The sequence below is a fragment of the Felis catus genome, chromosome B1 (assembly GCF_018350175.1).
Source record: "Felis catus isolate Fca126 chromosome B1, F.catus_Fca126_mat1.0, whole genome shotgun sequence".
Lineage (NCBI taxonomy): Eukaryota > Metazoa > Chordata > Mammalia > Carnivora > Felidae > Felis > Felis catus.
In genome coordinates, this window is record NC_058371.1 from 204,635,326 (window position 1) to 204,662,191 (window position 26,866).

Genomic DNA, 26,866 nt, shown 5'->3' on the forward strand with positions numbered 1-26,866 from the left:
CATTCCAGATAAACAAAGATGGGGAGAATTCACTGCCAGCAGACTTCTCCTACAGGAAATAACTGCAGGGAGCCCTTCAGGCTAAAGTGAGAGACACTAGTCAAATCCACAAGAAGAAACACAGAGTGCCGGTAAAGGCAACCACGCAGCCAGAGAGCAGACAGAATAAATGTATTTTTGATTGTAAACGTTTTCTTTTCCCATCTGAGCCAAAAGAGCTGCATAGAGCGATAATCACAAAACTATGCTGACGGGCTCACAATCTATTAACACGTAATTTGTACGACAAAAAATGGCACAAAGAAGCTGGGAGGGAACAGACTTATGTTAGAGCAAATGCTCCTGAAATTAAGTTGGTATGAATCCAAACTAGACCATATTTAGTCGTTCACTCTGAAGGTTCCAGAGCAACCACTAAAAAATTGCCCCCAAAACAAAAACAAACACCCAGTGAAAGGCACAGGGGGATTAAGTGAACGTCCATCCAACATACAAGAAAAGGACAATGGGGAAAAGAGAGATAAAAAGATGTGTAGAAAAGCTGAAAGGTGACAGATGTAAATCTTTCTTATCGTAATTACATTAAAGGTAAATGGAGTAAACTGCACTATAAGTGCAGAGATCGGCAGAACAAATGAAAAGCCACAATTAGCTACATGCCACCTACAAGGAGCACGTTAGGATCAGATAAAGATGTACCACGCAAACAACAACCAGAAGGCGTGCTGATATCACACAAAGAGAGACTTAGAGACAAAAGCTGTTAGAGACAGAGAAGCCTGTGTTACAAAAGGGTCAGTATATCAGGAAGAAATAATAGTATAAGCATATATGCACTTAACAACAGAGCCCCGAAACACATGAAGCAAAACCAACAGAAGTGAAAGGAGAAACGACTGGACAGGAATGGCTGGAGACCGCAATCCCCCACTTTCAATAGTGGGTAGAACAAGTGGGCTGAAGGCCAACAAGGAGAGAGAGGAGGTAAGCAACACTACGAACCAACTCAACCTAACATGTGTCTACATGACACCCAACAACAGAAGAGTTTCTCAAGTGCATGTGGAACATTCTCCAGGATAGCGCATACACAAAATAAGTCTTAAAGGACTGAAACCATACATGATGTGTTCTTTGGCTATGTGGAATGAAATCAGAAATTAAGTAACAGAAAAACATTGGGAAATTAACAAGTATGTTGAAATTAAACCAACTCTTAAATCACAAGAAAAATGAGAAAATACTTGGAGATAAAGATGAGGCAGAGCACACACAACTTACACGATGAAGCTAAAGCAGCACCTAGATGGAAACTTCCAGATGTAGACACCTAATGAAAAAGAAGCTAGACCTCAGATCAGTAAGCTAATCACCTATCTTCAATAACTAGACAGAAAACTAAGCCCAAAGCAACCCAAAATAAATAATAGAGTAGAAAATAATGAAACAATGAAAAAATAAGAAAAAAAATCAACAAAACCAAAAGCTGGGTTTTGAACAGATAGTAAAATTGGTAAGCCTTTAGCTAGACTGGCCAAGAAAATTTGAGAGAGAGAGAGGACAATTTTCTAAAATCAGGAATGAAAGAATAGATGTTACCACCACACTTACAGAAATAAAAAGGGCTGTAAAGGAATAGTATGAACCACTGAGATAAACAAATTACAATAAAAAAACCTATGTGAAATGGACACATGCCTACAAATACAGAAGCTACTAAAACTGGGGAACCTGGGTGGCTCAGTCGGTTAAGCGTCTGACTTTGGTTCAGGTCATGATCTCACGGTTCCTGGGTTCGAGCCCCGCGTCGGGCTCTGTGCTGAAAGCTCAGAGCCTGGACTTGTTTCAGATTCTGTCTCTCCCTCTCTCTGCCCCTCCCCTGCTCATGCTGTGTCTCTCGCTGTCTCTCAAAAATAAACGTTAAAGAAAAAAAAAAAAGCTACTGAAACTGACTCAAGGAAGAACAGAAAATCTAAACAGATCTATAATAAATGAAGATAATCAGTTAATTAAGAAAAAACAACTTCTCACAAGGAAAAGTCCAGGACCAAATGACTTTACTGGCGAATTCTACCAAATGCTTAACGAATTAACACAAATCTTCCATAAATTGTTCCCCAAAAAGCAGGAGAGGAAGGAACACTTCCCCATTCAACCTATGAGGCCAGTAGTACTCTGGTACAAAAGCCAGACAAAGACAGCACAAGAAGAAATACACACTGATATCTCTTATGAATACAGACACAAAAGTCCTTAACAAAGTACTAGCACACTAGGTCAATGGAATCACAGAATACTAGCAAACCAAATGCAGCAATATATAAAAAGAATTATCACGACCAAGTGGGATTTATCCCATGAAAGCCAAGAGTGGTTCAACGTACAAAAACCAATTAACATAATAAACCGTATCATCAGAATAAAGGACAAAAGCCACATGATCGTTTCAGTAGAGATAGGTGGATGGACATCGGACAGATGCAACGTTTTCTCAAGGCAAAAACACCTGACAGAGTAGAATTAGAAGGTTACTTTCTCAGCCTGGCAAAAACCATCTTCAAAAGCCCACAGCCCACACCGTACCATGGGGTGAGACTCTGAAAACTTCCTCCCCAAGCCCAGGAACAAGGTGAGGATGTCCACTGTCACCACTGCTACTCGACACTGTACTCGAGGCTTCTACTTTGCCAAAGCAGTTAGGCAAAAGAAAAAACCGAAAGCATCCAAACTGAAAAGGAAGCATTTTGTTTGCAGATGATGTGACTGTGTGTTGAGAAAATCCTAAGAAATCTGCACGCACGTGCTAATCTATTGGAATTAACCGAGTTGAGCAAAGTTTCAGGCTACAAAACCATACAAAATTCAGTTGAGTTTCTATAAATTGAGAACAATCTAAAATGAAATTCAGAAAAAGTTCCATTTGCAACAGCATTAAAAAGAATAAAATACTTGAGAACACATTTAACAAAATGAGTGCAAAATGTGGACACTGACAAAACGTTGCTAAAAGAAGCTGGGGAAGAGCCTAACGATCATGAGACCCCGAGTGCATAAGCCACACGGCTAGGTATTAAGTATAGTGACCCCTAGATCCAACAAAACCTCTGTCAAAATCTCAGCTGCCTTTTTTTTTTTGGCAGAAACTAACAAGCTGATCCTAAAACTCATTTGGAAATGCAAGGGACCCAGGCCAGCCAGTCTTGAAAAAGAACAAAGCTGGAGGGAGGACTCACTTTCAGGTTTCAAAACTTACCACCAAGCTACATTAATCAAGACACTGCAGCACTGGCATAAGGACATATCGGTCAGTGGAACAGAACTGAGAATCCGGAAATAAATTCATACATTTATGGCCAACCGACAATCAGCAAAGGTGTTAAGATAATTCAGTGGGTCGGAAAGAATAATCTTCTCCACACACAAAAGGACAAAGTTGGGCCCCTACCTCACGCCATATACAAAACTAACTCAAAACAAAACTGACCTGAATTTAAGAGCTAACCCGATAAGGACACTTAGAAGAAAACATAGGGGTATATCATGACCTTGGATCAGACCATGCTGCTCAGACAGCACACCAGAAGCACAAGAAACCAAAGAAAAAACAGATCCTGGATGTTATCAAAAGGAACAACTTAGTGCTTCTAAGGGCACTATTGAGGAAGTGAGACAGAATGGGAAAAAGTATTGGCACACGATATAAGGATCCGGCATCCAGAATAGATAAAGAATTTTTACAACTCAAACAAACTATCCGACTGAAAATGGTCAAAGGATCTGAACGGATATTTCTATGGCCAACAAACACACGAAAAAAATGATACCACTGGTCACCAGGAAAATACAGACTAAAATACAAATCAAGACACCACTTTACGCCAATTACAGATAATAACAAGTGTGGACAAGCACAGACAAGAAATTGGAACCTTCACGCGCTGCGGTGGGAATGTAAGTAAAATGGTTCGGCTGCTTTGGAATAGTTCAGCAGTTCATCCAAAAGTCACACAGAGTCGCCATATGACCCGGCAATTCCGTTTCTAGGTGTAAAGCCAAAAGAAATGAAAATATTATGTCCACACAAAAACCTGTACACAAACGTTCACGGAAGCATTATTCGTAACAGACAAGCGATGTGGAACGACCCACATGTCCGTGATGAACAGATAAACAGGGTGTGGCATCCACTCAATGGGTATCATCACTAGGCCACAAAAGGGGCTGGAGTTCTGGCATATTCTATCACACGGAACAACCCTGGAGACACGGGGCTAAGCGGACGAAGCCGGACGCGAGGGGCATTCACGTGAAACGTCCGGAAAGGGCGCAAACCCACAGACAAATCCAGAGGTGCTGCACACGCCTGCCCACGGGGACAGCGCTTCTTCTGCGGTGATGCAAAGTTCTGGAATCAGGTGGTGTGGGTGGCACAACACCGTCAACGCACTTAATGACACTAAGTTGTACGTTCTGAAAGGGTGAATGCTGTGGTATGTGGGTTCTGTCTCAGGAACGCGGTCCTTGGAAGAACAAGAGCAGTGAGGTAGTTGTGGGCATTCTAACGCAGAACCACCACCCCACACGTGTGCGTTGGAGGCACAAGGCACAGCGCCCTGAGCGGTTCACTTCCGGTGTGTTCGTCTTAGAAACGGTGTGCGCGTAGAAGTGTGGGTTTCCTGGAGCCCCTCCGAGCGATCACCGCCCAGGGAAGGGGCCGGGAAGCGGGGGCCGGGGGTCACAGGTGGCCCATCGACTCTGAGCCACGTGGTAAGATGTACAGGCTTTGTAAGAGGCCCCACTGAGACACAGCTGCCCGTGTGTCCTCCAGGCTCTCGGGCCAGACGGCAGCCCAGAGGACAGTGGCACCCCCGCGGGAGGGACAGTCCACGGCTCTAGGGCACTTTAATTAGAATCCGCGCTAATTCTTCACACAAAGCACACACAGGAACGGTGGCTGTGGTGGTGGCGACCCGGTCCCGTGCCCGCTCGCCCGTCCTCGAGCACTGGCACAGGGCGAAGAGGAGCTGCGGCCAGAGGGGACCACACACGCCCAGCCTGGCCCTCTAATTCAGCGCATAGTTAAACTGGTTTGCAAACTTCTCGTGTTTCTTGCGGTCCATCTGGTTCATGGCCGTGACGACCCTCTGCACGGCTGCCCTGCGGGGAAAGCAAAGCGGGGCGTGATCAGGGAGCCCCGGCTAGGGCTCTGGGCTCCGACTGTGGTCTGGCTGGGCTGAGGCACCGGTCCCAGGTGGCTGCCACACTCCGGCGACCCAGGCTCCCTGCAGCTCAGAAGCAGCTGGGCCCTACCCGCGCAGAGCCCGACGACGACCTTGGCACCACCCCTGTGGGCTCCCTGAACCCCCAGAGCACCTCCCGGGATCCCGAATCTCGCCAGAGCCAGGCTGCACCCCAGAACCAAGTGCCAGAACCAAGTGCCAGACCCAGCCCCCGCCCAGCCTGCTTCCCCCCCACCCCGAGACCCCTCCCCGCCCAGCCAGCCCCCACCTCAGGTGGGGCCGCAGGAGAACACTGCAAACGTGCGGCAGGAAGACGTGGAGTGGCGGATGGGGCGCGTCTCGCTGCCCAGCCTGGCTGCTGTGAGGCCGAGGGCCTGTGCCTGGTGCCCACGTGACTTTTGGGCGCGGCCCCAGGGGCGCTGCCACCCGGCCCTCCAGCAAGACGAGCTCTAGGCCACCAAGCTGCTGCAAGGAGCCAGCCCAAAGGCTCTCCTGAGCATGGTGGGAGGGTGCCGGGCACAGAGGCCCCTTGGCCGGCACTCCTCTGGGCATCAGCACCCAGGGTGCCCTTTACCCTCGGCCGATCCACCAGAAGCCAGCTTCGTGCCCGGAGGCTGGGGGCCAAGCCCTCCTCAGGATGCCGACTCCTACGACACGCCAGCAGTGAGGAGGTCCTGCACCCCCCCCCCCGCCCCTCGGGGCTCCGTGCAGGCGCCGAGGAAGCCGTGCTCTCCCGTCCCCTCGAGCCAAGTACACGGCGATGCTGGCCAGGAGAGCAAGAAGGGCCTCCCTTGCCCAGGACACTGAGCCAAACGCCCTCCAGGGTCTACTGGAGGAGGCTGCCCCGCAGGCACGGTCTGAGGCGCCTGTTAAGACCTGTGCCTAAATCTGACCCAGGAAGTGGCGGCCTCACAGGCTTCCTGAACAAGCACCCGATTCCTTCCGGCAGCGCCTTGTATAAGCAAGGTGGCTCTGGCGAGCCACAGTGGCGAGCAGGCAACGAGAGTGCTGGCTCGAGGCCCTGACCCACTTCCCTGTGGCACCGGCCACGTGCTGGGGCGGAGACCTGGGTGGCAGGGCCCCCCGGCCTGGGGAGCGACTCCCCTGCCCACGGCCGCTAGGTGGACGTCCCTGGGCACTGACCTCGAGAGAGCCCAGCCCGGGCCGGCGCCCGGCCCTTCTAGGTCAGCCGGGCAAGGAGACATAGGGCCGGCTCTGTGGCAGCAGCCCCCGCTGAGGCCTCAGCCCCTCACTGGGAAATGAGGATGTGCTGGCCGGCCGGTCCGCGAAGCCCCACCCCTAGGGGAACCGTTAACCGGTGACCCTCGGGGTGACCGGCTCCAGGCCCTGCCCCTGCTGGCTAGGAGCACCTGGCCCACCCAGCGGCCTGGTGGTCAGCGGGAGAAACGTGTGGTAGAGCGGAGTCGGGGCCCCAGGCTTGCCAGGGTCTTGGAGTCCAGTCACCCCCCGCCCCCGGCACCCCCAGACGCAGGGGGTCGGGGGCAAGGAGGCCGCCAGAAGCTCTTACTTAGCAAACACCTTCTTCGCGATGCGCGCACGGGCAGTGTCGGCCTGCTGCTTCAGGTCGGTGAGGCCACGGCGTCTCCTCCTCTTTCCTCTGCCTCTCCCGCTGGGCCCAGACGAGCCAAGGTCTACTCCCGTGGCGGCCTCCACGTCTCTCATAAACTCGGGGTCCTGCCACTCTGCAAAGAGGCCTCGAGATTTAGGAGAACTCCCGACACTAACCCGAGCGTCCCTACTCAAGTCCCGATCCCTCCCCGCCGTAGGGGCCGGCTCGGCTGGGGATAGCGGGGCGGGGGGCAAGGCAGACCCTCCCCCCGCCACCGTCCTGTGCCCCGCAGGCCCCTGTGCCCACAGAGGCCAGGAAGGGGCCGGGACAGGACCCAGCAGCCTCTCCCGGTGCATCCACTGACCCCTCAGGCAGGAAGGCAGCTGAGGCCGGTGGCTGGGGGACAGTGCCATCTGCAGGCTGCTTCCCAGCCTCCAGCTGGACTGTGCCCCGCCAGGCCCCCAAATATGGCTGCCAGGCCCGTCTGCTGGCTGGTGGGAGCGTGCAGCAGCGGTGGCCACAGCCAAGGGGTCAGCGCGGGCACAGCCTTCTTTCTTTTCGGTCCAAAAAGAACCGGACGCGGGCTTCAGCAACGCGGGGGTCAGTTCACCCAGACGGCTCTGAGTTTCCTGCCACGTGCCTTCTGCCACGGCCCAGCCACACAACGCGGTGGGGGACAGCGCTCCGAGGGGAAACACGCGTCACCCGGTCCCAGAGCCCAGCCTCACCAGCCCCGAGCTGCACCGAGGCCAGGTCGGCGCGCTCACCTGCCAGAACCGAGGGGAGCTTTTGCTGTCCGATGGTGGGGGCTCCGGGCCTCGGCTTCCAAAGGCCCGGCTACCGCCCACCTCAGTCTCGGCTCCCCGGTCCCAGTGGGGGCTGCTCCGCCCATGCCGGCCGTCCCAGGAAGGCCATCCCGGGCAGGAGCGGGACGGCACCACGTCCCTCCTGTGCCCAGACCTGTGGCCGCCGACCCTGGCCCGCAGGAGGGTGCCGGACGCCCTGCCCACAGAGCCGACGGGAACCCCAAGGCCCAGGGTCAGAGGGCTGGGCTGTGCGCCCCAGACAGATGGCCAGGCCTCCCCAAGTTGATTTTTTGAAGTGAAGGAATACAGGGCCGCACAATTCAGGCCCAGGAACGATTAATCCGAGATTAAGGGAAAGTGTCTAAACAGTTTATCTCCCGTAATAAGAAGGCGCCACAGTTTAGGAGCCCGGTGAATGGAGCAATTGTTTAAACACAACAGAAAATGCCAGCGCCCGGTGGAGATGGAATGAGCATCTCAGTAAAATGAAGGACCAATTTAACAGCCTTTGAAGAAAATCAATAGAAGCCGGGGCCGCGCGGCCTTCCTGTGCGCTGACGGGCCCTGGAGCTCGGCGCGCATTGTCACCAAGGTTAGCGCCAGGGAAAAGAAAATTGCCCCGTGTGCGAGGGAGGCGGGGATCGATACTGTAGTTAGTGAAGAGATGCTATTTCACATCTGACTGGCCAGCGCCGGCCCGCGGCCGCAGCCCCGATACCTGTTGTTAACAAGTCGCCGAGGGCTGGAGAACCACCCGCTCTTCGGGGCTGACACAAAAAATAGGCACTTAATTTGCTCCTGAGTGTGAGCCACCAGGGAAGGCCTCACCCTGCGGATTAGCAGGTCAGGGGCCCCTCCCCGCCGCCATCCGCTGCCCCGGGTGTCAGCCTGAAATCTAACATCTGTCAAAGGGAGAAACCCCACTAATGACGACAAACACAGCCTGGCCGGGACCCTCACGTGCAGGCCGGCGCTGCCCCCCACGCACGCGGCCGCCTTCCCTTCGTCGGGGCTCTGGGTCTGCGACAGGGCTTTCTCAGGTGAGCGAGAGCCCCAGGCAGTCCCGGGGCCTCCGGACACTGGCCGGGGCTGGACAAACCACGGAGACACGGAGACAGATCAGGGGCCTGGTGAGTGTGCCCGCGTGCTGCCCCGTGACGGCCACTTCTGGTGACGCCCCCTGGCCCTGCTCCTCAGGGGTCCTGGGAAGCCGGGAGGCAGCCAGCACATGGCACGTGCCCAGCACAGGGCGTGGACACCTGCACTGGGATGAGACAAGTTCCCTGGGTTGTCCTGAAAACAGTGCTCATGTGGCTCAAGTCCACCGTCCTGTCTGAATCTAGCCTATGGGACAGGACCCTGAGATGGCCTCTGTGGAGACCTAGCCTCCCGAGGCCTGAGGCCTGAGGACCCGCCCGGGACCCACTCGCTCCTGCCCAGACGGGCACAGACACAGCACCTGCACGTGCCTGCAGCTCGCCCTGCTGCAGAGAGCGAGCCGGTCGTGCGGGGTGGCAGGGGGCACAAGGTCTGCACGGGGGACACGCGGGCAAGTGCGTCTGCCTGGCAGGAAGCAAACTGCTCTCCTCCCTGGAGCCCGGGCTTCGGCCAATTAACTCTTCTTGCCTCCATTTCTTCACCTCCTTAAAACTGATTCAGGGGCGCCTGGGTGGCTCAGTCGGTTAAGCGTCCGACTTCGGCTCAGGTCATGATCTCACGGTTCGTGAGTTTGAGCCCCGCGTCCGGCTCCGGGCTGACGGCTCGGAGCCTGGAGCCTGCTTCGGATTCTGTGTCTCCCTCTGTCTGCCCCTCCGCTGCCTGCACTCTCTCTCACATTGTCTCAAAAATAAATAAACGTTAAAAAAATTAAAAAAAACAAAACAAAACAAAACAAAAAAACTGATTCAGAGCCCAGGAGCCAAACAACCAACCAGCCAACAACGCGGCCTTCTCGGGCCGTGAGCGCATCCACGTCTCCAGGTGGCAGCTGTGCGAAAGCGCCACCCCGCGGTGTCCCAGTTGCGCCGCCGTGAGCCGGGACCACGCTGGTGGCAGGTGGCCACAAAGACCCCATGGGGAGGGTCCCGGCCGTCCCCACACAGCCCCCAGACCTACCCGGGCGTCCCGCCTGCTGCTGCTGCTGCAGCCGCCTCTGCTCCCAGGCCCTGTCCTCCGGGCGGAGGGGCCGCCCCGCGTCATCTCTCGGGACGATCTTCCCGTGGAAAGGACACTGTGGCAGAGAACAGAGCAGTTCGGATGGCGGGACAGGAATGCCCCTTCCTTCTCACACCCCGAAAAGGAGGGGCTCTTGGGGTACGTCTGTGAAGGCGGGTGGGCCGAGGGAGGGGGGAGGCTGGAGCCCACGGCAGTCCCGCACCCGCCGCCCGCCCGGCGTGTTCCGTACGGAGTGGGCTCAGGAGGTGCGTTGTTAAGCAAGCGAGGGCGCCGGAAAAAGTGCGGAGTGCCCCAGCTCCCAACCCCGGCACAAGTCCCCGCCTGAGCGACGTGTGACAGCCACAGGCAAGCCCTCCCTGGGGCGGCAGTGGCCAGCGCGGCAGTGGGAGGCTGGAGCCTGGAGCCGCGCGCACTGCCACCTCGCCCCACCCTGCCCTGCCCCTCCCGGCCTCAGCTCCCGCCTGGGCTCCCGCCTCGCCTTCAGCCGGTCCTGGCGCTCGCAGAGCCGGCCGTCGGGCCTCGGGGCGCGGCAGCGGTGCCGCACGGGCTCAAACTTCCCCGCGAAGGTGATGTAGCGGCTCCGGAGCATCTCTGAGACGTTGGCGTTGTCCACTTCCACGTGCGCTTCACTGGGCTTCCAGAAGCGGTGCTCAGAGGGACACCTGCAACACCAGACTCTCAGCGCTGCCGCAGGGAGGCCATCGGCCGGCCCAGGCCTCGCAGGCTGGGGAGGGCACGCCGCAGAGACCCCGGGACCCGACCACAGGTGCCCCAAGCTGAACGCCAGCAGCCCGGCAGAGCAGAGACCTCAGGGGCGATCCCGGCCCGGCAGGAGTGGGGCTCGCCCGGGGAACACGCAGATGGAAATCGTGCCCCTTCCCGTCGGCGGCCCCCAGAGGGAAAGTGAAGGCCAGCACAGCCAGGGGGCAGCTTCCCAGAAATTCCTGGCAGAACCCCAGGCCTGGCCCGTGGGGGGGCGTCTGAGAGCACCGGGCGAGGGGTAGGTGGGGCGGCCGTGACAGGGGCTGGGGTGCAGAAGCCCTGAAGGAGCGCGAGGGGTCACAAAGGGCCGGGCAGCCCATCCTTCGTTCCCGGGGCGATGCCAGACCACACAGGACGGCGAGCGACGGGGCACCTCAGACAGAGTGCAGACGCGCACTGCACACGGTTCCACGGCCGCCACACACCCGTGCCATGTGGTGGCCGTCCCCACGCCCTGCTGGCATCCGCAGGGGCTGCGGGGCAAGGGAGCGAGAGTCGCGGCCGGCGAGGGCGGTGGGGTGGGTGCCTGCAGGAGCCAGACGCACACACACTCACTCACTTGAAGATCTTCCCGGCCGGCGGCTGCTCCTGGCCCCAGTAGCACAGATCCACCCCAAAGGGCACGACAGGCGCCCGGGCCCTCTCTGCGGCCAGCTTCCCAGCCTCCTCTGGTCCCACAGGTGCCCTGGAGAGGCCCCGAGAACAGGACACACCGACTGTGCACCCCTGGAGCCGGCCACAGCCAGCCGCCTCTCCCTCACGTCCTCTACTCTCCCCAGGCACAGACACGGGCCCCCACGTCAGCACGCTCGGGCCCGGGCTCCCGGGCGGACACCTGGGCCCGCGGGAAGCCCAGCATCGGGCCCCAGCCGTCCCCGGGGAGCTGCGCGGGGAGCTGAACGCCCCACGGCCTCAAGGCGGCTACGGTACGGCCCCCCGCGGGCCCCTGTACGCCTCATGACCCCTGGCCCGGGCGCACGCCGGGAACCGCCTCCCAGGGGCCAAAGGGGCCTCGACAGCTCGAGGACAACGGCCCGCGAGGCAGGGCACCCGGGGGTCACCTGGGGCTCGGGGGCGGGGGCAAGCGTCCGTGCAGTGCGTGCAGCTGGGCGGCAGCACAGGTGGGGTCCTGTGCCTCCTCATCCCTCCTCATCCTCTTCCGGGCCTGCGAGCCCCGTGCCGCCGGGTCCCTCTCCAGCCCTGGAACAGAGAGGTGTTGTTCCCCACCACCCTTCCCACGACCCTGGACAGACCCCTGGGGCCACCACGCCCCCATCTCACGGTGACAACACGCTAGTGAGCGCACGTGTTAGTGCCAAACCCTCCAACTGCCAAACCCTCGGCCACGTTCCACAGAGAGCCTGGTCTGCCACCGGCAGGATGAGGCCGCCGCGCTGGGGTCTCCCGACACCTCAACGGGACGCGGGCAGAAGAGAGGCTAGGCTGCCAGGCCACCGACCTCTGCGGGCCGGCGTCCATCCCCAAGTCCCCCACGTCCCCAGGGCAGGGTGAGAGCTTCCTCAACGCTACCGGGCCCTGCCCTGCCCTGACCCCTGCTGACTCTCTCCGCTGAGTGCGGAGGCCACCCTTCCCAGGCGCGGTGCAGGCCGGCGCCCCAGGGCGCACGGGAGGCACGGGGCGGAGTGTGGATTCGGACACCAGGGGCGCTCCACCCCAAGCACATCGCACCCCCCCCCCCCCCCGGACTCGCTGTGGGAGCCAGGGGCCTGGACTGAGCACTCTCCCCGCCGAGGGGCTGAGGGCCCGCGGGCCGAGCATGGCTCACACCGTGAGGACCGTGAGCTGCCAGGAAAGGAAGGAAACGGGCTGAGGGATGTGTCCCAGGCAGAGGCCGAGAGGTCGGTCGAGCAGGCTGCACGGTCCTCCGGGGCCGAGGAGCTCGGGACTCGGAGGGGCGCACGTGAGCGGCGGGCACCCCCAGGCGGCACGCGGGCATGAAGCCGGGGTGGCGGGGGGTGGGGGGGGGCTCTCCCGGGTGGGGAGAGCAGACGCACAGACACCAGCACCCTCGCTCCTGGACCCAGGAGGACAGAAAGACAACTGGAGGGTGAGAGACCCGAGAAGGAGGCGGCGCTGTTTTGCTGGAAAACGTGGGAAAGATCGCAAGGGCCTGCCGGGTGTCAGGAAGGAGAGAGTGGGGGACACCCAGCCGCTAGAGTTACGGGGGCTGCAGAAGGCCCGCAGAGCTGCTGAGCAGAAGAGGCGGGTGCTCGGAAAGACCTACGCGAAGACCCACGCTCCCCGGGACGTGACGGTGAGCGGGCAGGGGCGAGGCCGCAGGAGACTGAAGGAAAAGCCAATCACGCTCCCAGCGTTTTCTCCTATTAGCTTTCGCAGCCAGCCTGAGGGGCAGCCTCCCACCGAGACCCCTTGGCGGGGTGGGGGTGGGGGGCGCACACAGGAAGGTCTGCCTTGAAAACACTCCGGAAGCAGCAGCCAATCGGCCGGGAGGGGGGGGAGGGAGGGGAGGGAGCTCCGGGCTGGGCCGGCCGGCAGGGCGGGGCGGGGGCAAGTGACTGGCTCTGTAAAAGTCAGGGGACCACGGGGCGGGCCAGCAGACCAAGGCCCAGGACGGACGTTGTGACGAGGGCAGTGCATGGGACAGAGGATGAATCTTTCAAAACGGCCCTCAGAAAAATTAACATTCTTACCACTTCACTAACGTTTAACGAATACTTCCAGAACCAGAAGACACGTCATCCTTCCGCGTAAAAGGCGAAGAAAGAAAACAACAGAAACTGGGGACCGAGGCCCGGCACAGGCAGCAAAGTACTAACAACTCGCTAAACGGATCACCATCAGCCGAGAGACAGACCGATCGGCCTTAAAACACGGAGCGACCCGCTGTCTACGCCAGACCCACCTAAAACCACCGGTCAGCAGAAAGCGGGAACGAGGACGTGAGGGAGGATTCGCTCTGCAGGCGGCAAGGAGCGCGGACCGCTGACAGGCGGCACGGGGGCTCCGCGGACCCTCGCAGGGCAGACCAAAAGGGCCCACGCGACGGGCCGGCGGGACGCTGTATCCCAGGGCCCCTTCCGGGCACACGGGCCCCGGACAGGAGCAGTGTCCCCAGACCACGTCCCGGGGCCACGGAGCGGTCAGAGGGGTGCACAGCAACGGGCAGTGGAGACCCCAGACGTCAGAAACGGACACAGACACGACGTATTCAGCGCACACGCGTGCCCACTTCCCGAGCGCACAGACTGGTGGTGTAGACAGTCCCACCGAACAATCCACTCCGCACCGCCCCCTCCCCCACGGACTCACGACTGCCACTCTGCTAGGGAGCCAGGGCCCCTGGGGAGGGCGCCAGGAAGGGCCTCGCTGCGCCGGCACCACCAGGAGGGGCCGCGCCCGCCTCAGGTGGCCTCGGGCTCTCTGCGGCAGGATGGGACGGACTCGGCCCAGAGGCGGCTGCCCGCCCTCTGCAGCTTGGTGGGCGGCGGCAGACGGCTTTGGCCGTCGCACGGCTGGTTTCTCGGGGGCCCCTGGAGGCCGCAGGCCCTTCGCGGGAAACATCTGCCCGCGCCCGCTCCAGAAGACCAGCGAGCCCGCCCGCTGCCCTTTCTCAGGCTCCCGTGGCTGAGAGCAAAGGACAGAGCCGTTCGGGCGTGCTGGGTCCCCCGAGGCTGGGGACCCCAAGCAGGCTCCATCATCACCACGACACCCTAGCTCCAGCTCCCCAAAACCCCCCAGCGCCCCCACTCGGGACGTGGACGAGGTGGATCGCTAACCGCCGCGGTGGCCCGGCGAGCGTGCCCGTGACACACGCGCACGCCTGGTGCAGGGGGGTGGCGGTGGGCAAGACCGGTAAGTGGGCACTGTGGCATTTAGATGGATACAATCACAGCCCAAGGATCGATACGAGAATTCCTAAGAGTTACAAGAATGAAATATATTTTTCATTGATTTGTTGTTTTAAACCATTAAAAAGATGGGTAAGCGTGTTAAGGCAGAGTAAATACTCAGGGCACGAAAAAAACCACTACCACTTTCACGTCGTTGTAGAAAATCAATCTTGCTGACACGCTTCCAAAGGAAAACCCCAAAAAGCAGACGGCATTCCTCGGGCCCGGGAGCGCGCATCTGCCGGGAGAGCGAGGCCGCGGCCGCCCCGCCTCGCCAGCTGCGCCCGCCCGGCCCAGGGGCGTGCGACTCGTACGGGAGCGGGAGCGCGGCTCCGAGGTACTCCCACGGTCGCCTTGAGAAAGCGTCAGAAAAACGCCCAAATCCCCGTTTTTGTTTAAATTGACCAAGTGGCACCCGTTTGCCTGGAGCGCGAAGGCAGACAGGGCGGGAGAGATGAATCGATAGCAGGAAATGGAGAGGCTGCGGCTTCGCGCGGAGTTAGGCCGCCGAGCTTGACACTATTGATTCTACCTGGTTCAGCTGGCCTTGTAATTAAAATGTAAATTTGAGAAAGAGATTACGTCCTGACAGAAACGGTAGGATTAAGGGGAAGATAAAAGCCCCTTGGTGAAAATTCAGAGAAAGGAATGAGAAAGAAGGAGCGCCAGCGTCCTCAGCCGTGTGGATTTAGACGACTCTACTGCAGGGTTCACCTGCGTTTAATTGAAAAAACAGCGACGGAATATAAAGCAGCGTTATGAACTGCCGCGCCCCGGCACACTTGTGTTTGGAAACCCCCGGGGCCCTGGAGGCCCGCAAGGGCTGCCGTGCGGGTGAGGGTGGGGTCGCCCGGGCGCACAGCCGTCTCGGCAGCCGATCCCGGGTCACGAGCGCCCCCGCCTCCCCCAACCCCAAGCTCACTGGGACCCTCACCGCCCCTGGGACGCTGGGACCCTGGGACCCTGGGACCCTGGGACCCTGGGACACCCCCCCCCCCCCCCCCCGCCCACAGCTGGGCTGTACGGGGCTGGCTTCGTCCCCGAGGCCCCTGCTCCATCGCCGGCCAGGCCCTCGGCAGCCCACTTGTCCGGGAAGGGACTCAGTTTAGCAAACACAGACGGACGGACAGCACCTGGCCGTGACCCGCGTCGGCCATTAGCATTCCCTTCCGGGTCACAGACAGCATGTCGTGAGCCTTCCACAGAAAAGGGGTGAGCCGGTGGCAGCAAGACCGGCGGGGTCTCTCCCAACACGGGCCCCGCGGGCCTCACGAGGAAGCGGGTGTCAGGTGCAGGTGACAGGAGGCGGCATTCTGCTAACCTGCTCCTGCAGGGCAAACGCTCCGGGGCTCAGCGGAGGGACGGACGGAGCACCCTGTAGGCCTGTGGGTTTTTCTGGGCCAGAAATACCTCAGTGGGAACAGCTGATCTGTCTTGCCGGGGCCTTGGCCGGGGAGACGAGCGGTTAGAACCCCTGGAGTGCGCTCGCCCTCTGTGGTCACCTGAGGAACCCGGGAGCAGGACTCAGCTGGGCTCGGTACTCAACGGCTCTTGCCGGTGGGCCCGGGGCTTTCTTGTCACACAGCAGCAGGGCAGGATCCCATCGAGTGTCCTGTGAGCGGCACTGTGACACCCAGTCCCCCTCTGCCACTCTTGATTAGCAGGATTCCAGGGAGGCTCACCACCCGGCCAGTGGGAGTGGCGGGAGCTCCCTCACCCCCGCCGGAGGCTGGCAAGGCCAGACCACGTGCCAGCCCCTCGGTGGTAAGGCAGATCCACGGGCCACGGTTGTGGTCACTGCTCTCCTCACGACCGGCCACCAAGCACAAGCCACAGGCCAGAGGGAAGCTCTCCCTCCTGCGGGAAGGGCTCAGGGCCCTCAAAGCGAGACTGCAGGGGGCCCAGGACAAGCGGCTGTGGCAGTAAGAGCTCAGCAGAGCACAAGCCGAGGGTCAGCGTGGGCTTCCAGGCCCCAGAGGCAGGGCCAAGGGGCTCGCGGCCCAACCACTGCCGGGCACCCTGCCCAGGCAAGGGAAGCAAGAACAGGGTGGCGGGCACGCCCCAGGAGGCGCTCGGGCACGGGCTGCAGAGGCCCGGAGAAGTGACCGGACTGAGGGGGGGGGGGGGCCGTTCCCCGGGGGTCCCGTCCCCACTGCCCACCGTCCCAGCCTGGGCACGAGCGGCCTCAAGTGCGGCTGGGCCTCTGCTGGGCTCTGGCCTGGCCACGGGGGAGGCCTCTGGCCACGGGGAGCCCCCGCTCCGGTGGGAGGACAGCAGAACCCAGGGACGGCAGAGAACACACAAGACCAAAGGGCAGGAGGGCCGCCCAGTGGTCGGGGGGGGGGGGGCAAAAAGCCACGAACGGAAGGCCAGCACGGCCAGAGCAGAGGGCGGGACGCACGTGCAGGCCGGCGCCTGGGGAGAGGTCACCTGGCCGGCAGACGGCAGGCGTCGGGTCTGGTTGTGCTGCTCGGGTCGTGAGGCCCCTAACGGGCCACAGCACCACCCCCGAGCGGCTGCCAACCACCCACACTCTTCACACACCTGCGCTTTGCCTCACAGCCTCGGGCAGACATCCACCTGTTTTGCCCAAAAACCACGGATCCGGTCATTTGGCTCCTCTGGACGTGAGGGGTCGGCCCCGTGCGCCCACACCCCTGCTCCCGAGGGCCACCACCCTGGGCGGCTGGCAAGGAAACCCCGGGTGACGCTGCCCAGGAGCAACCTTGCTCTGCCCCACGGCAAACAGGCGTCCTGGGCCTGACGTGCCGCCACCATCCGCGGCTCCACAGTCAGGACGGAGGGAAGGGCGCTCCGCCACGCCGGGGCGGGGAACCAGGGAGGAGGCAGCAGTCTCTGTCGCCCAGTGCCCCTGCCCCAAGCGGGAATCGAGCCCCTGGATGTGGGAGCCGGCCCCCCCCCGGAATCGTGTGTCCCCAGCAGGGCTGCCCCTCGTGCGGAGCCGGCCTGACCGTGCCCCCAGAAGGGGCGGTGGCGCCTGCCCGACTCGGGGACGGCAGGAGCCCAGCACGGGGCCGGCCTGGGAGAGGGGCCCTGGGCACGAGGGGGAAGATGGCATGATTTTCAGTGACAGATGTGCAGCGTCACCAGGCAGGGCGCACACCAGGGCTGGCTCCCCTGCTCAGGGGGCCCTGGAACTCAGACGAGAGGTCACGCCTGAGGGCCAGCATCCTCGGCTCCTGCCACCCCACCGCCGGCCGCACTCACCACACTCGGGCTGCAGGTGCTCGGGGACGCAAGCCTCATAGCCCTCCTTCTCTGGGACCTCTATGAAGTCGTCGTCCTCGTCCTCATCCTCGTCCTTGTCCCCGACCGCTGGGCCCATCTGTGGAAACACACCTGTGTGTGAGAACAGCCCAGAGGCCCGGAGGCTCCCGATCCTGCTGGGGGAGACCTCTCTCCGGGCTGGGTTTCGGCGACGGGCTCGACGCAGCACCAAACACCAAAGATGGTCTCCAGGCCCTGCTCCTCGGCTCAGGCCAGCCCCGTGGCTCCTCCACCGGCCAGCCACCTGGGGTCCACGTCCAGCCACACGTAAACCTGTCCCACTACCTCGTTCCCTTTGAAACTCATGCAAGAAACCCGGCTTCGAGGTCTCACGGAGCAGACGTGCTCCCAGGGCCCCGTGAGACACGTCTCCCCCAGCGAGAGGCAAGATGCCCCCGGTTCCGGGCCGAGCTGAGGGTGGCGTCCAGCTCAAGCCAGGCCTCCCGGGGACAGTGGTGTGCCTGTGCTGCTGGAATAACCTGCCCTTAAGAGTCACTCGTGACAGAGCCACCGAAGAGCCCGTTCCCTTTGGGCAGGGCCACCTGCTCCTTAGCCCGCCCGGAGGGCCTGCTTTGCTCCTGGGGCACCGGGACCCTCTGCAGCACCCAGTCCGTGGCACAGCAGGGGCGGGGGCTGCCGCACACCTAGGAATCAGGCTTCTGAGGCTGGTCCTGTGCAGCCCCCTCCTCGCCCCCCTTCTCAGTGACCCGTGGCCCTACGGCAGGACGCGAGGGAGAGGATCCCAGCAGGAGCCCGGCCTACTCTGCACCACGGCCGCAGCCGATCTCAGACCAAGTGGAGGAGACTTCCAGAACGGAGGCCCCCGTCACGCAAATGCAGACTGCCAGGCCTCTGAAGGTACAAAGCAGCAGCCTTGGAAGAACGGCCCTGTGACACATGCCTGCACCACCAAAACCTCTCTCAATAGCACACCTCAGAGGCACAGCGCAGGCCTGAGCAGGGGGACGGAGAGCCTGAGTGACCCAGGGGACAGGAGGCCGCGGGCTGGCCCCACACCAGGCCCGGCCAAGTCACAGACGCCGGCAGCGTCCGCCCGCCCGCCCGCACAGCTGGGCCTGGTGGCGGCCCCGGCAGCGACCCGGCGACCCGGCCATACCTGCGGGCCCGGGACGCCCATGCAGGAGCCACCGCCCGCCCGGAGAGGCATAATCAGATGCAAATGCACTTTGTTTAGGTACAACCCACGGCTGTGCATCTGGGAAGCACGGGAGACATTAATCACTGGAAACTGTAATTTTTGTTATCAGTCTAACACTGATCAAAAGGGAAGCCTGTCTCCACCACTGACCTGTGAAACGTCCCAATTATGCTCTTTGGAAATGACAGGGGCACTTAACTCCCGAGCTGGGCAAATGACGACGATCAATCACGTTTGAATAACAATGAGCCGCGGACCTGAAAATTATTTTTGTATAGAATCTACCCAGGAATTTATGAAAGGTGGAAAGCAGCCCAAGGTTTTAGGGCATTACGGTTCTCGGCTGGTGCAGCGCGTATCAAACACTAAACAGAATTTATGTGTTTTAATTTTCTAAAAGGTAGATGTGCACTGGGTGCTACAATGCATAACATATAGTGCTGGGTTTTAAATACGGGGTCATTTTCATAAAATATTATGCTTATTGTTCACACCCTTGAATTTCACCAGGGACTTTTATTAAATTTTCATTTCTTAAAAAATATTCGGCTGCTTAGCTAACTATTAGGAATTATGCCCTCTTTCTCCCCAACTAAAATTGTTTATTCCTGTGAAGAAACACGGAGCCCTGAGCTGCTCTTTGTTCTTAAATTAGCACTGATCAGGCCGCACCAGGCAGCACACACACCACCTCCAGAACACCGCCCCCTGGGTCTGTGCAGCCAGGTCCCCCGGAAGAACGCGGCTGACTCGACTGCAGGGTGCTCACCTCTGGTCTGCTGGTGGCCCACTCAAACCACAGCGACGCAGTCAGACACGGACTTTGCCGCCAATATCAAAGCCACGCTTGAAAGCTTCCACTTTCTTTTGGCTCGCGGTGTTCGCTCAGCTGTCTGAACCCCCCGGAGCTCAGAGTGACCCTGGATGTCGGGCCCTGAGCACATCAGCAAAGGGCAGTGACATCTGGTGTCCAGAGGTGGAGGGGGCGCCACGTCCAGAACAGTCACTGCGGCTGTGACACCTGTGTGACCTGCCCAGGCGCCTCACACAAATGCCTGTTCAGAGAGCAGGAGCACCGCCACCAGGCAGGCCAGAAAGCCCTCTCCATGAGACGTTGGTGAAGCAGCATGGATTGGGGAAACTGAGGCCGGCAGGAAGGAGCCCATGGGAGCCAGTCCCGGGGCAGGACTTCCCCTCAAAGTCAAAGGCCACAGGCTGGTAAGAAACCAGCACTGGATGAGGCAAGGGGAGGCACTGGGGGCAGGAGGCAGAGGAGGGGCGCCCGCTGGGATCGTCCTGTAAGGAGGCGTCCAGTTGAAAGTGGGTGGTCCTCAAAACCGAGTGGGCTCATAAGCTGTTCTGTGTTTGCCAGAAGCTGAGTTTCCCTGTCGCAATAAACCCCACGAACACTCTCGAGAAACCAGCCCCCGCGTCCCCCCCACCTTCCCTAACGGAGAGCCCCTGGGCAGGTGGACAGAGCCCTGCGGCCCCTGGGACGCCCCCCCGCACCGCGTCACCCTTTTGGGAGAGGCCAGACCCGAGGGACGAGGGATGGGGGACAGACACCTCCTGGGCACAGCCTGTCCGCAGCCACGGGGAGGCGCAGAGGAGGGCCTCGGGCCTTTCGCGGGTCTTATACAAATGGATTCGCACCCACGGTTAAAAGGATTTAGAAAAATGAGCCTCTGGGATCGTAATTAAACAAGCAATAAAACGGCTAAAATATACAACGCAATCAGCTTACAGCAGTGGGGGTATCGGGGTTACTGATTATTTGAGGAGGAACAGAACGAGCGACCTGGCTCCGGGAGCGGGTCTGCCCGCCAAACGCGCGCCCGAGATGCAGCTGGGACCGTTAAATAAATTTTGTACGATCTAATTAACTTGGTGCGCAATCTCAATTACTTTTCACCCAAGAAATCACTTTTGTTCAGTTTTATGTGTGTCTGTTTCCCTTTTTAAAAAAAAAAATGATGTAAGGCCTCGTCAGACAAGTGAGCTCCAACCTGCATTTGTCTTTCGGCGGCTTGATGGCCATGCATTTAAAACCCCATTCTATCTTATAAACTAAAAATTAAACGTGCTCAGCTGTGATGGCCGTCATCGCATCTGCTATTTATATGCTAATGCCCTCCCTGGAAGGCCGTGCAAATTGCCCAGCCAGGCCAATATCTCATGCACATCTCCAGCTGCTGGGGACGCACGCTCACAGGGCAGAGGACAGCAGGGCGTGGGACTGGCCAGGGCAAGAGTGAGGACACAGGGACCCTCGGCGACACCACTCGGGCCGCAGAGCGCACGGTCCCCGCTCAGCGAGAGCAGAGCTGGTGAAGTGCGTCACCGGGTTCTAGGACGGCCACGACCCCCCCCCCGTCTGGTCTGATCCAGCCCTGCGTCCGGCCTGCTGGCAGTGCAAGAAACCGCACCGTGGGTCCACAGGACACGGGCAGGCCCGCTGCCAGGGCGAGGCTGGGGCGCGAGGCCCTGCAGGGTCACCAGGAGACTCGGGTGGGTAACTCGGGTGTGTGCCATGGTCCACGTGGGCATCCTCCTCTCGGCCGCCACGCTGGGGCTCGCTGCTGGACTCAGCAGGCCGCGAGACGCGCTCCCCTGGGCTACCTGACAGCGCATCTGGCGGAGGGCGCAGCTTGCTGGTTAGACCGGGCAGTTCCCACCGCCCGAAGGAGCCGTGTCCACACGGGAAGAGGAAAACCTTCAGCGCGCGCCCTCCTCCCTCAGCCCAAACTTCGCAGGCACAATGGCAGGCGGCCGGCACCCTCAAAGGCCGAGGCTCACGCAACTCCCCCCAGACTCCGTCTTCTCATCTGTGAAATGGGGCGGTACCATCATCTACCTCAGAGCATGCTCGGGGACTCAAGGGCTGGTACCTGAAGGTGTTCCGGAGGAAGGGGTGTGCGGTGTAGACACACAGGAGAGGCCAGGCACCGCGGGGCTGGGCCCCAGGGCCCCCAGGAGACGGCTGGCCCTGAGCAGGGGGCGCTTGAGCGGGAGCTCCAGTCCTCGTGAGAAAGGCAAGAGGCGTCCAGACCCCTCCCCCGGCCTCCAGCCCCTCGCTGTGGCGGCTCGGCCTTCGGCGTGATGGAGGGGACCGCGTCACCAGGAAGGCTGTTTACTGGCCCTGCCGAGCACAAGGTCCCCACCGCCGGCTGATTTAGTTTCCCTGCCTCCCTGGGGTGCCTGACTCGTTCAACATTTCATTCCCTGGGTTCCCTGCTCTGTCCTTTTCACCTACAGGAAGCCAGCACTCACATGCCTCCAGCAGCAGAGAAAACCTGTCCGACACCAGAGCAGCAGGAGCCCCAGGCCGAGGGGCCTCCTCCCTCAGACAGGTCTGCTGGGGACGCTGGCACAGAGCCACGGGGCTCCATCTGCTTTTAGAACGAGTGACGATGCGCCCGCCGCTCAGACCATGTGGCTGCCACTGGTGAGCGGTGAGAAAACATAAGCCAGGCATTCTTAAAAACCATACCGCGGGGATAGTCTGTATAAACGGATGCTTGAAATTCATTTTTTCAGACATATCGGTTGGTGGGAAATTAATATTTTGTTAATTACACAACAGAATAATTGGTGATCTCGGCCACATAATTAAACCGCAGGCAATTTAAAAGTTTATAAAGGATTTTTATCAGTTTAACAAATGTAGCAGCCACGGATTATTACACCTCTCCTACGACAGCAGAGCCGGAGACTAAATCTACCCGACGACGCTCCACATTGATCCATTCAGGATTTATCCCCGGCCTGCTTCCCGCAGGACGGAGATACGCTCTATAGAACAAACGCTTACACGTATTAAAGGTGGAACTACGTCAAAAGGAAAACAGTCTGTAGAACCAACAGCAACACAAAAAACAACCCGAGGATGGCTTCGGACACGCAGAACCCCCGCCGGGCTTCCCGGTCGGGCTTCCGCAGTCACAGGCTCCTGGCCGGCTCGCTCGCTCTCTCTCTCTCTAGCGTCCGTTCTGGCCTCCCACACATCGGTCATTAGTTCTGAGACACTCGGATCCCTGTCACTGTATCGGCGTCCCCGGCTCGGCCACTGTGCAGGCGGTCGCCAGGGCGAGCCCCGGCTGAGTGGGGGGACGTGGGGGACGGCCCACGCCAGTGATTCAAAGTCTCAGATGTTTTACTTGGGACCGGGCGGAGTGCGCCTGGCTCCTAATTCCCCGGAGGCCGGCGCCCTGCGGGAGCAGATGTGCAGATACGGCCACCCGCGGCTATTCCGGGAAGCGGCGCTCACCTGAGCGGGGCGCTGCCACTCAGCACCCCCCCCCCCATCCCCGATCGCTTCATCTCCAGGCGCCACGGCCCACCAGCTGGCGCGGACAACCGTCTCCAAGGATTTCAGAGCGGTGCCTTTTTTAAATCAGTTCGTGGAGAGGCGTCTTCAAAGTGTCCTTTCGGCTGACAGAGGCAGTGAAGCTCCCCTGCCTCCGAAGTCACCTTCCCACACTCAGCTCCACCCTCCGGGGCCATCCTGAGCCTCGGCGCCCTGCTGTCCTCCCGCCGGAGGAACAGTGTCCTGTTTGGAGGACACCCACAGCCCCTCCTCCGGCGGGTCCCCCACCTCGCCGGCCCCCCAGCCTTCAGAACGGAAGCCGGCGCCTCTGACTGAGGGCCTCCCATCCCCCAACCTACTGGGCCACAAGCAGCATACCTGCCCCCACCAGACACTCTCTCGGATGCCTGGGGACAGTGCCCGGGATGGGGGGCTACATCGGTGAGGGTGTGAGTCCTGCCTGAGCGAGGGAACCATCGAGGCTCTGACTGTATCGCGGGTGGGGGGAGGGGGCACAGCCCCAGCCCAGCACCCACAGGGCACCCAGGGCAGGGCTCCTTCCACACGGGGAGCCTGAGCCCTTCAGTCTCCACCGGCCTGTGGCCTCTGCTGGAGAAAGGACCCATCCTGGCTGCTGTCGGCAGCCCGCCCTCAGATTTGAGCCCCGTGGGCCCCCAGGCCGCCGCAGACAGAGCAGCCGGCCTCTCCTCCCCTAGGGGCCCTAGAGCCTCGAGGCCAGAGTGGTGCCTGCCAGCTTCAGGCACCTGGGTGGCTCTGCCCGCCCCGCCTGGCTCCGCTGCCCCCGAGGGCGGGCGAGGGCACCTGCTACAGGGAAAGCGGGAGCCAGCCCAGCTGGGCCTCTGGCAGGAGAGAGGCGGGCCCCAGGGCACCGCGAAGGGGGCACGCGGGGAAGCCCCACGGCCCCCGCACCCCTCCCTGCTCTCAGGCCCGCCTGCGCTCTGGCACCGTGACCCCGGGTCACCTCACGTTCCAGAAGAAATCCCTCTGCACGTGTGGGAACGAGCTGACCACATCACCTCCTTCCCGACAACAGAAAACCACCTTCTTTCGTTGCAAGAAGAGTATCTTTTTTCACAAAACTGACTTCTTACCGTGTGCTCGGGCACACACCTAAGCAGGGTCCTCCGTGGCATGCTGCACCCACAGAAGCCGGGCTGGGATCTCAGCGCCAGGTCAGGAACTTTCCTCACCCTCTTGAGGCCTTGCGGGAGAAAGGCAAGATCGCCCTCTGCCGGTCCCTGGGGGCCGCTGCGCAGTCACCCCTCTCCCGGGCCCCTCCCACACGAAGGGCGGCGGCCTGGAGGGCGTCTAGTGGCCCTGGAGGGGACAAGGTCACTAGGTGCCGAGACCGGGGGGGGGGTGTCGGCCACTGTCTGTCCTAGGTCTCCGTGGCTCTGGACTTGCTGTTCCCAGCCCGGCAACGCCATTCTTCCCACCCTAGAGCTTCCTCTAGCAACAGTTGTGTCTCCCTGGAGCGCAGCCCCGCCCTCCTCCCTCCGGGGTCCTGGGGTTGCAGGTGAAGCTGGTGTCCGGCTCCCAGGCTGGAGCCCAGGTTCAGGGTCCCGGCACCCGGCGGAGAAGGGCACTCTGGGGCCTGCCTTCTCGGTTCTGAGAGCGGTGCTGTGCTGGCCCCACCGTGGTCTGGCTACGGCTGCCTCTCCCTGCTGGCCCGCGCCCAGTCTCTGAGGACACCCGCAGACGACACGGCTCTCAAACCCCTCTCGGATGTTAAGTCCCAGGTCCTGGCCCAGACCCACCAGAGGGGGGCCCGGAAGTCATGGTCTTTAAGGCTCAGGGTGGCTGCGTGACGTCTGCTGTCTCAGGGGCTGGCGGCCTTCACGCGGGCACCATCACCAAGTGCGGGCCTGTCCTGCTGCCTGGGGACACAGCGCTCAAGAGCACCAGCTTCCCCCGCCCAAACCACACAGTATCCGTGAGGCGCCACGACCAGCCACAGCCGGCCTCGACCACCCTCCCCAAATTAGGCACCAGCCGCACGTTCAGCCCGCCCGGCGGCCGGGGAGCTCCTCCGTGGGGCACTACCAGGGACACCGCCCTCTGCACAAGCCTAGAGCAAAAGTCCTGATTTTCTGTCTGCCACAGGCATCCTAACTCTGTGTGTCCTTGGCTACGACGCAGGCGACAGGATGAGACCCCGAAGCCTGGAAGGTCGACACCAGCTCACGGGAGGCTCCGCTGGGGCGCTCGGGGAGGTTCAGGGGACAGCAGGGCTGGCCTAGGTCTCAGCTCAGCCCTTGGCCTCCTCCTCCTCTTCTTCCGGGGCCCTGGGACCTCCCTCCCGACCAGAACCTTCTGACTGTTCCCCCAGCTCACCTGCCACGCCCTCCTGCCCCAGACCCCGTCCCAGCCCTCCAGCGGCCAGGGGGCCTCAGCTGCGCCCTCTGACCTTCCAAACCAAAGCTTCCGTTTCGGGAACTGAGCACCCGATGAGGCAAGAACCAGAACATCTCTGAGCCCCCAGTCATTCCCGCTCAGAAAACTGAGCACAGGCCAAAGAAGAGATCTCCTTGCTGCCGCCTCTGCCCCAGCCCGCGGGCGGCACTCACCTCCCCCCTGCGCCCCTCCTCAGGTTCGATGTCCAGCTCCCCAGATCTCCTCAGGGCAGTTTCCAGTTCCGCCTTCAGGTTGATGGCGGCTTCCAAGTGCCCGCCACGAATCCCCGCGCGGGTGAACAGCTGCCGACAAGGAGGCACATCACTGGGGCAGGCCAGGGCGCCCTCCCCTTCCACCCCGGGGGTCAGCCGCTGCACCACCCTGACCCTGGCCTGCATCTGAGCACGTGTGTGCGGTGGAGACGGGCCTCACCTGTACCCAGGAGCGCACGGCCGGCAGGAACTTGTTTCGGATAAGCTTGAGCGCGTCCCGGGCAGACTGGATGATGGCGTGGTTGTCCTCGTCCTCGTGCACCCTCAGGCCATCTGGATCAAAGCACACGGGGTCACCGGAGGAAGCAGGGCAGGTCACCCAGCACCACGGATGGACCACCCGCACTTCTGTGCGTCGGCCCCCAGCCACGTGTCGCCCAGGACCCCACGCCTGATGCCACAGAAAGACATTCACTACTTTAAGACTTGGGTGGAAATCATTTCAGCCCGACCCCAACGCCCGGCCCGGTGTCTTCATAGACACACGCGCCCCAGCCCATGCGCCCGGCCCGCGGCGGCCCTGAAGCCCCTCCCCTGACAGCTCTCAGGACAGAGGCCCCAGCCTCAGCTCGGCCCCAGGGTCCTCCCTCCGTGTCCTGCCCCCTAGCCCTTCTGCGGCCGGGTACCCTCCTCGTGCTCCCCCAGGCCCGGCCAGACAGCGGGCAGCTCCTTGGGGCTGGTGGGGCTCAAGATGCTTGGGCGTGTGGGGTGTTCACACAGCTCCGTGCCCTGACTGCCCTTCCTCTGTAAACACCCCCGAGGGGCTCTCAACCCACCCAACACCCCGCACAGGGGGCCAGGCCACAGCGGGTCCCGTGCAGCACACCTGTGTCGTCGCCAACGTGGCGAGAAGCCGCTCTGCAAACACGTTTCCTCCAGACCAGGGTGGACAGCCACCCTCCGATCCCGACGGGCCCGGGACCAGGCCCCACAGCCTCCCGCAGGGCTCCAGGCCACTTGTGGCAACAGCCCCGCCCTTGCCGCCGCATCAGCCCCTCTCA

At 60.9% G+C, this 26,866-nt stretch overlaps 1 protein-coding gene across 4 annotated transcripts in view; it reads right to left on the reverse strand.

The window, feature by feature from the left end:
- Nucleotides 1-2,040: 2,040 nt before the first annotated feature.
- The window catches only part of UVSSA (UV stimulated scaffold protein A), a 29,819-nt gene continuing 4,993 nt past the window's right edge, over nt 2,041-26,866 (reverse strand). For 3 of the 4 annotated variants that reach the window (XM_023253352.2, XM_045056693.1, XM_023253354.2), the window contains 9 exons: nt 26,026-26,138; nt 25,767-25,895; nt 17,654-17,771; nt 11,615-11,753; nt 11,113-11,238; nt 10,270-10,453; nt 9,732-9,846; nt 6,769-6,943; nt 2,041-5,157 (listed from right to left, as the gene is read on the reverse strand). In XM_023253352.2, the coding sequence (XP_023109120.2) occupies nt 5,064-5,157; nt 6,769-6,943; nt 9,732-9,846; nt 10,270-10,453; nt 11,113-11,238; nt 11,615-11,753; nt 17,654-17,771; nt 25,767-25,895; nt 26,026-26,138 (1,193 nt within the window). In that variant the 3' untranslated portion in view covers nt 2,041-5,063. The remainder of the gene's footprint in view (nt 5,158-6,768; nt 6,944-9,731; nt 9,847-10,269; nt 10,454-11,112; nt 11,239-11,614; nt 11,754-17,653; nt 17,772-25,766; nt 25,896-26,025; nt 26,139-26,866) is intronic. The other variant, XM_045056692.1, reaches the window with a different exon arrangement.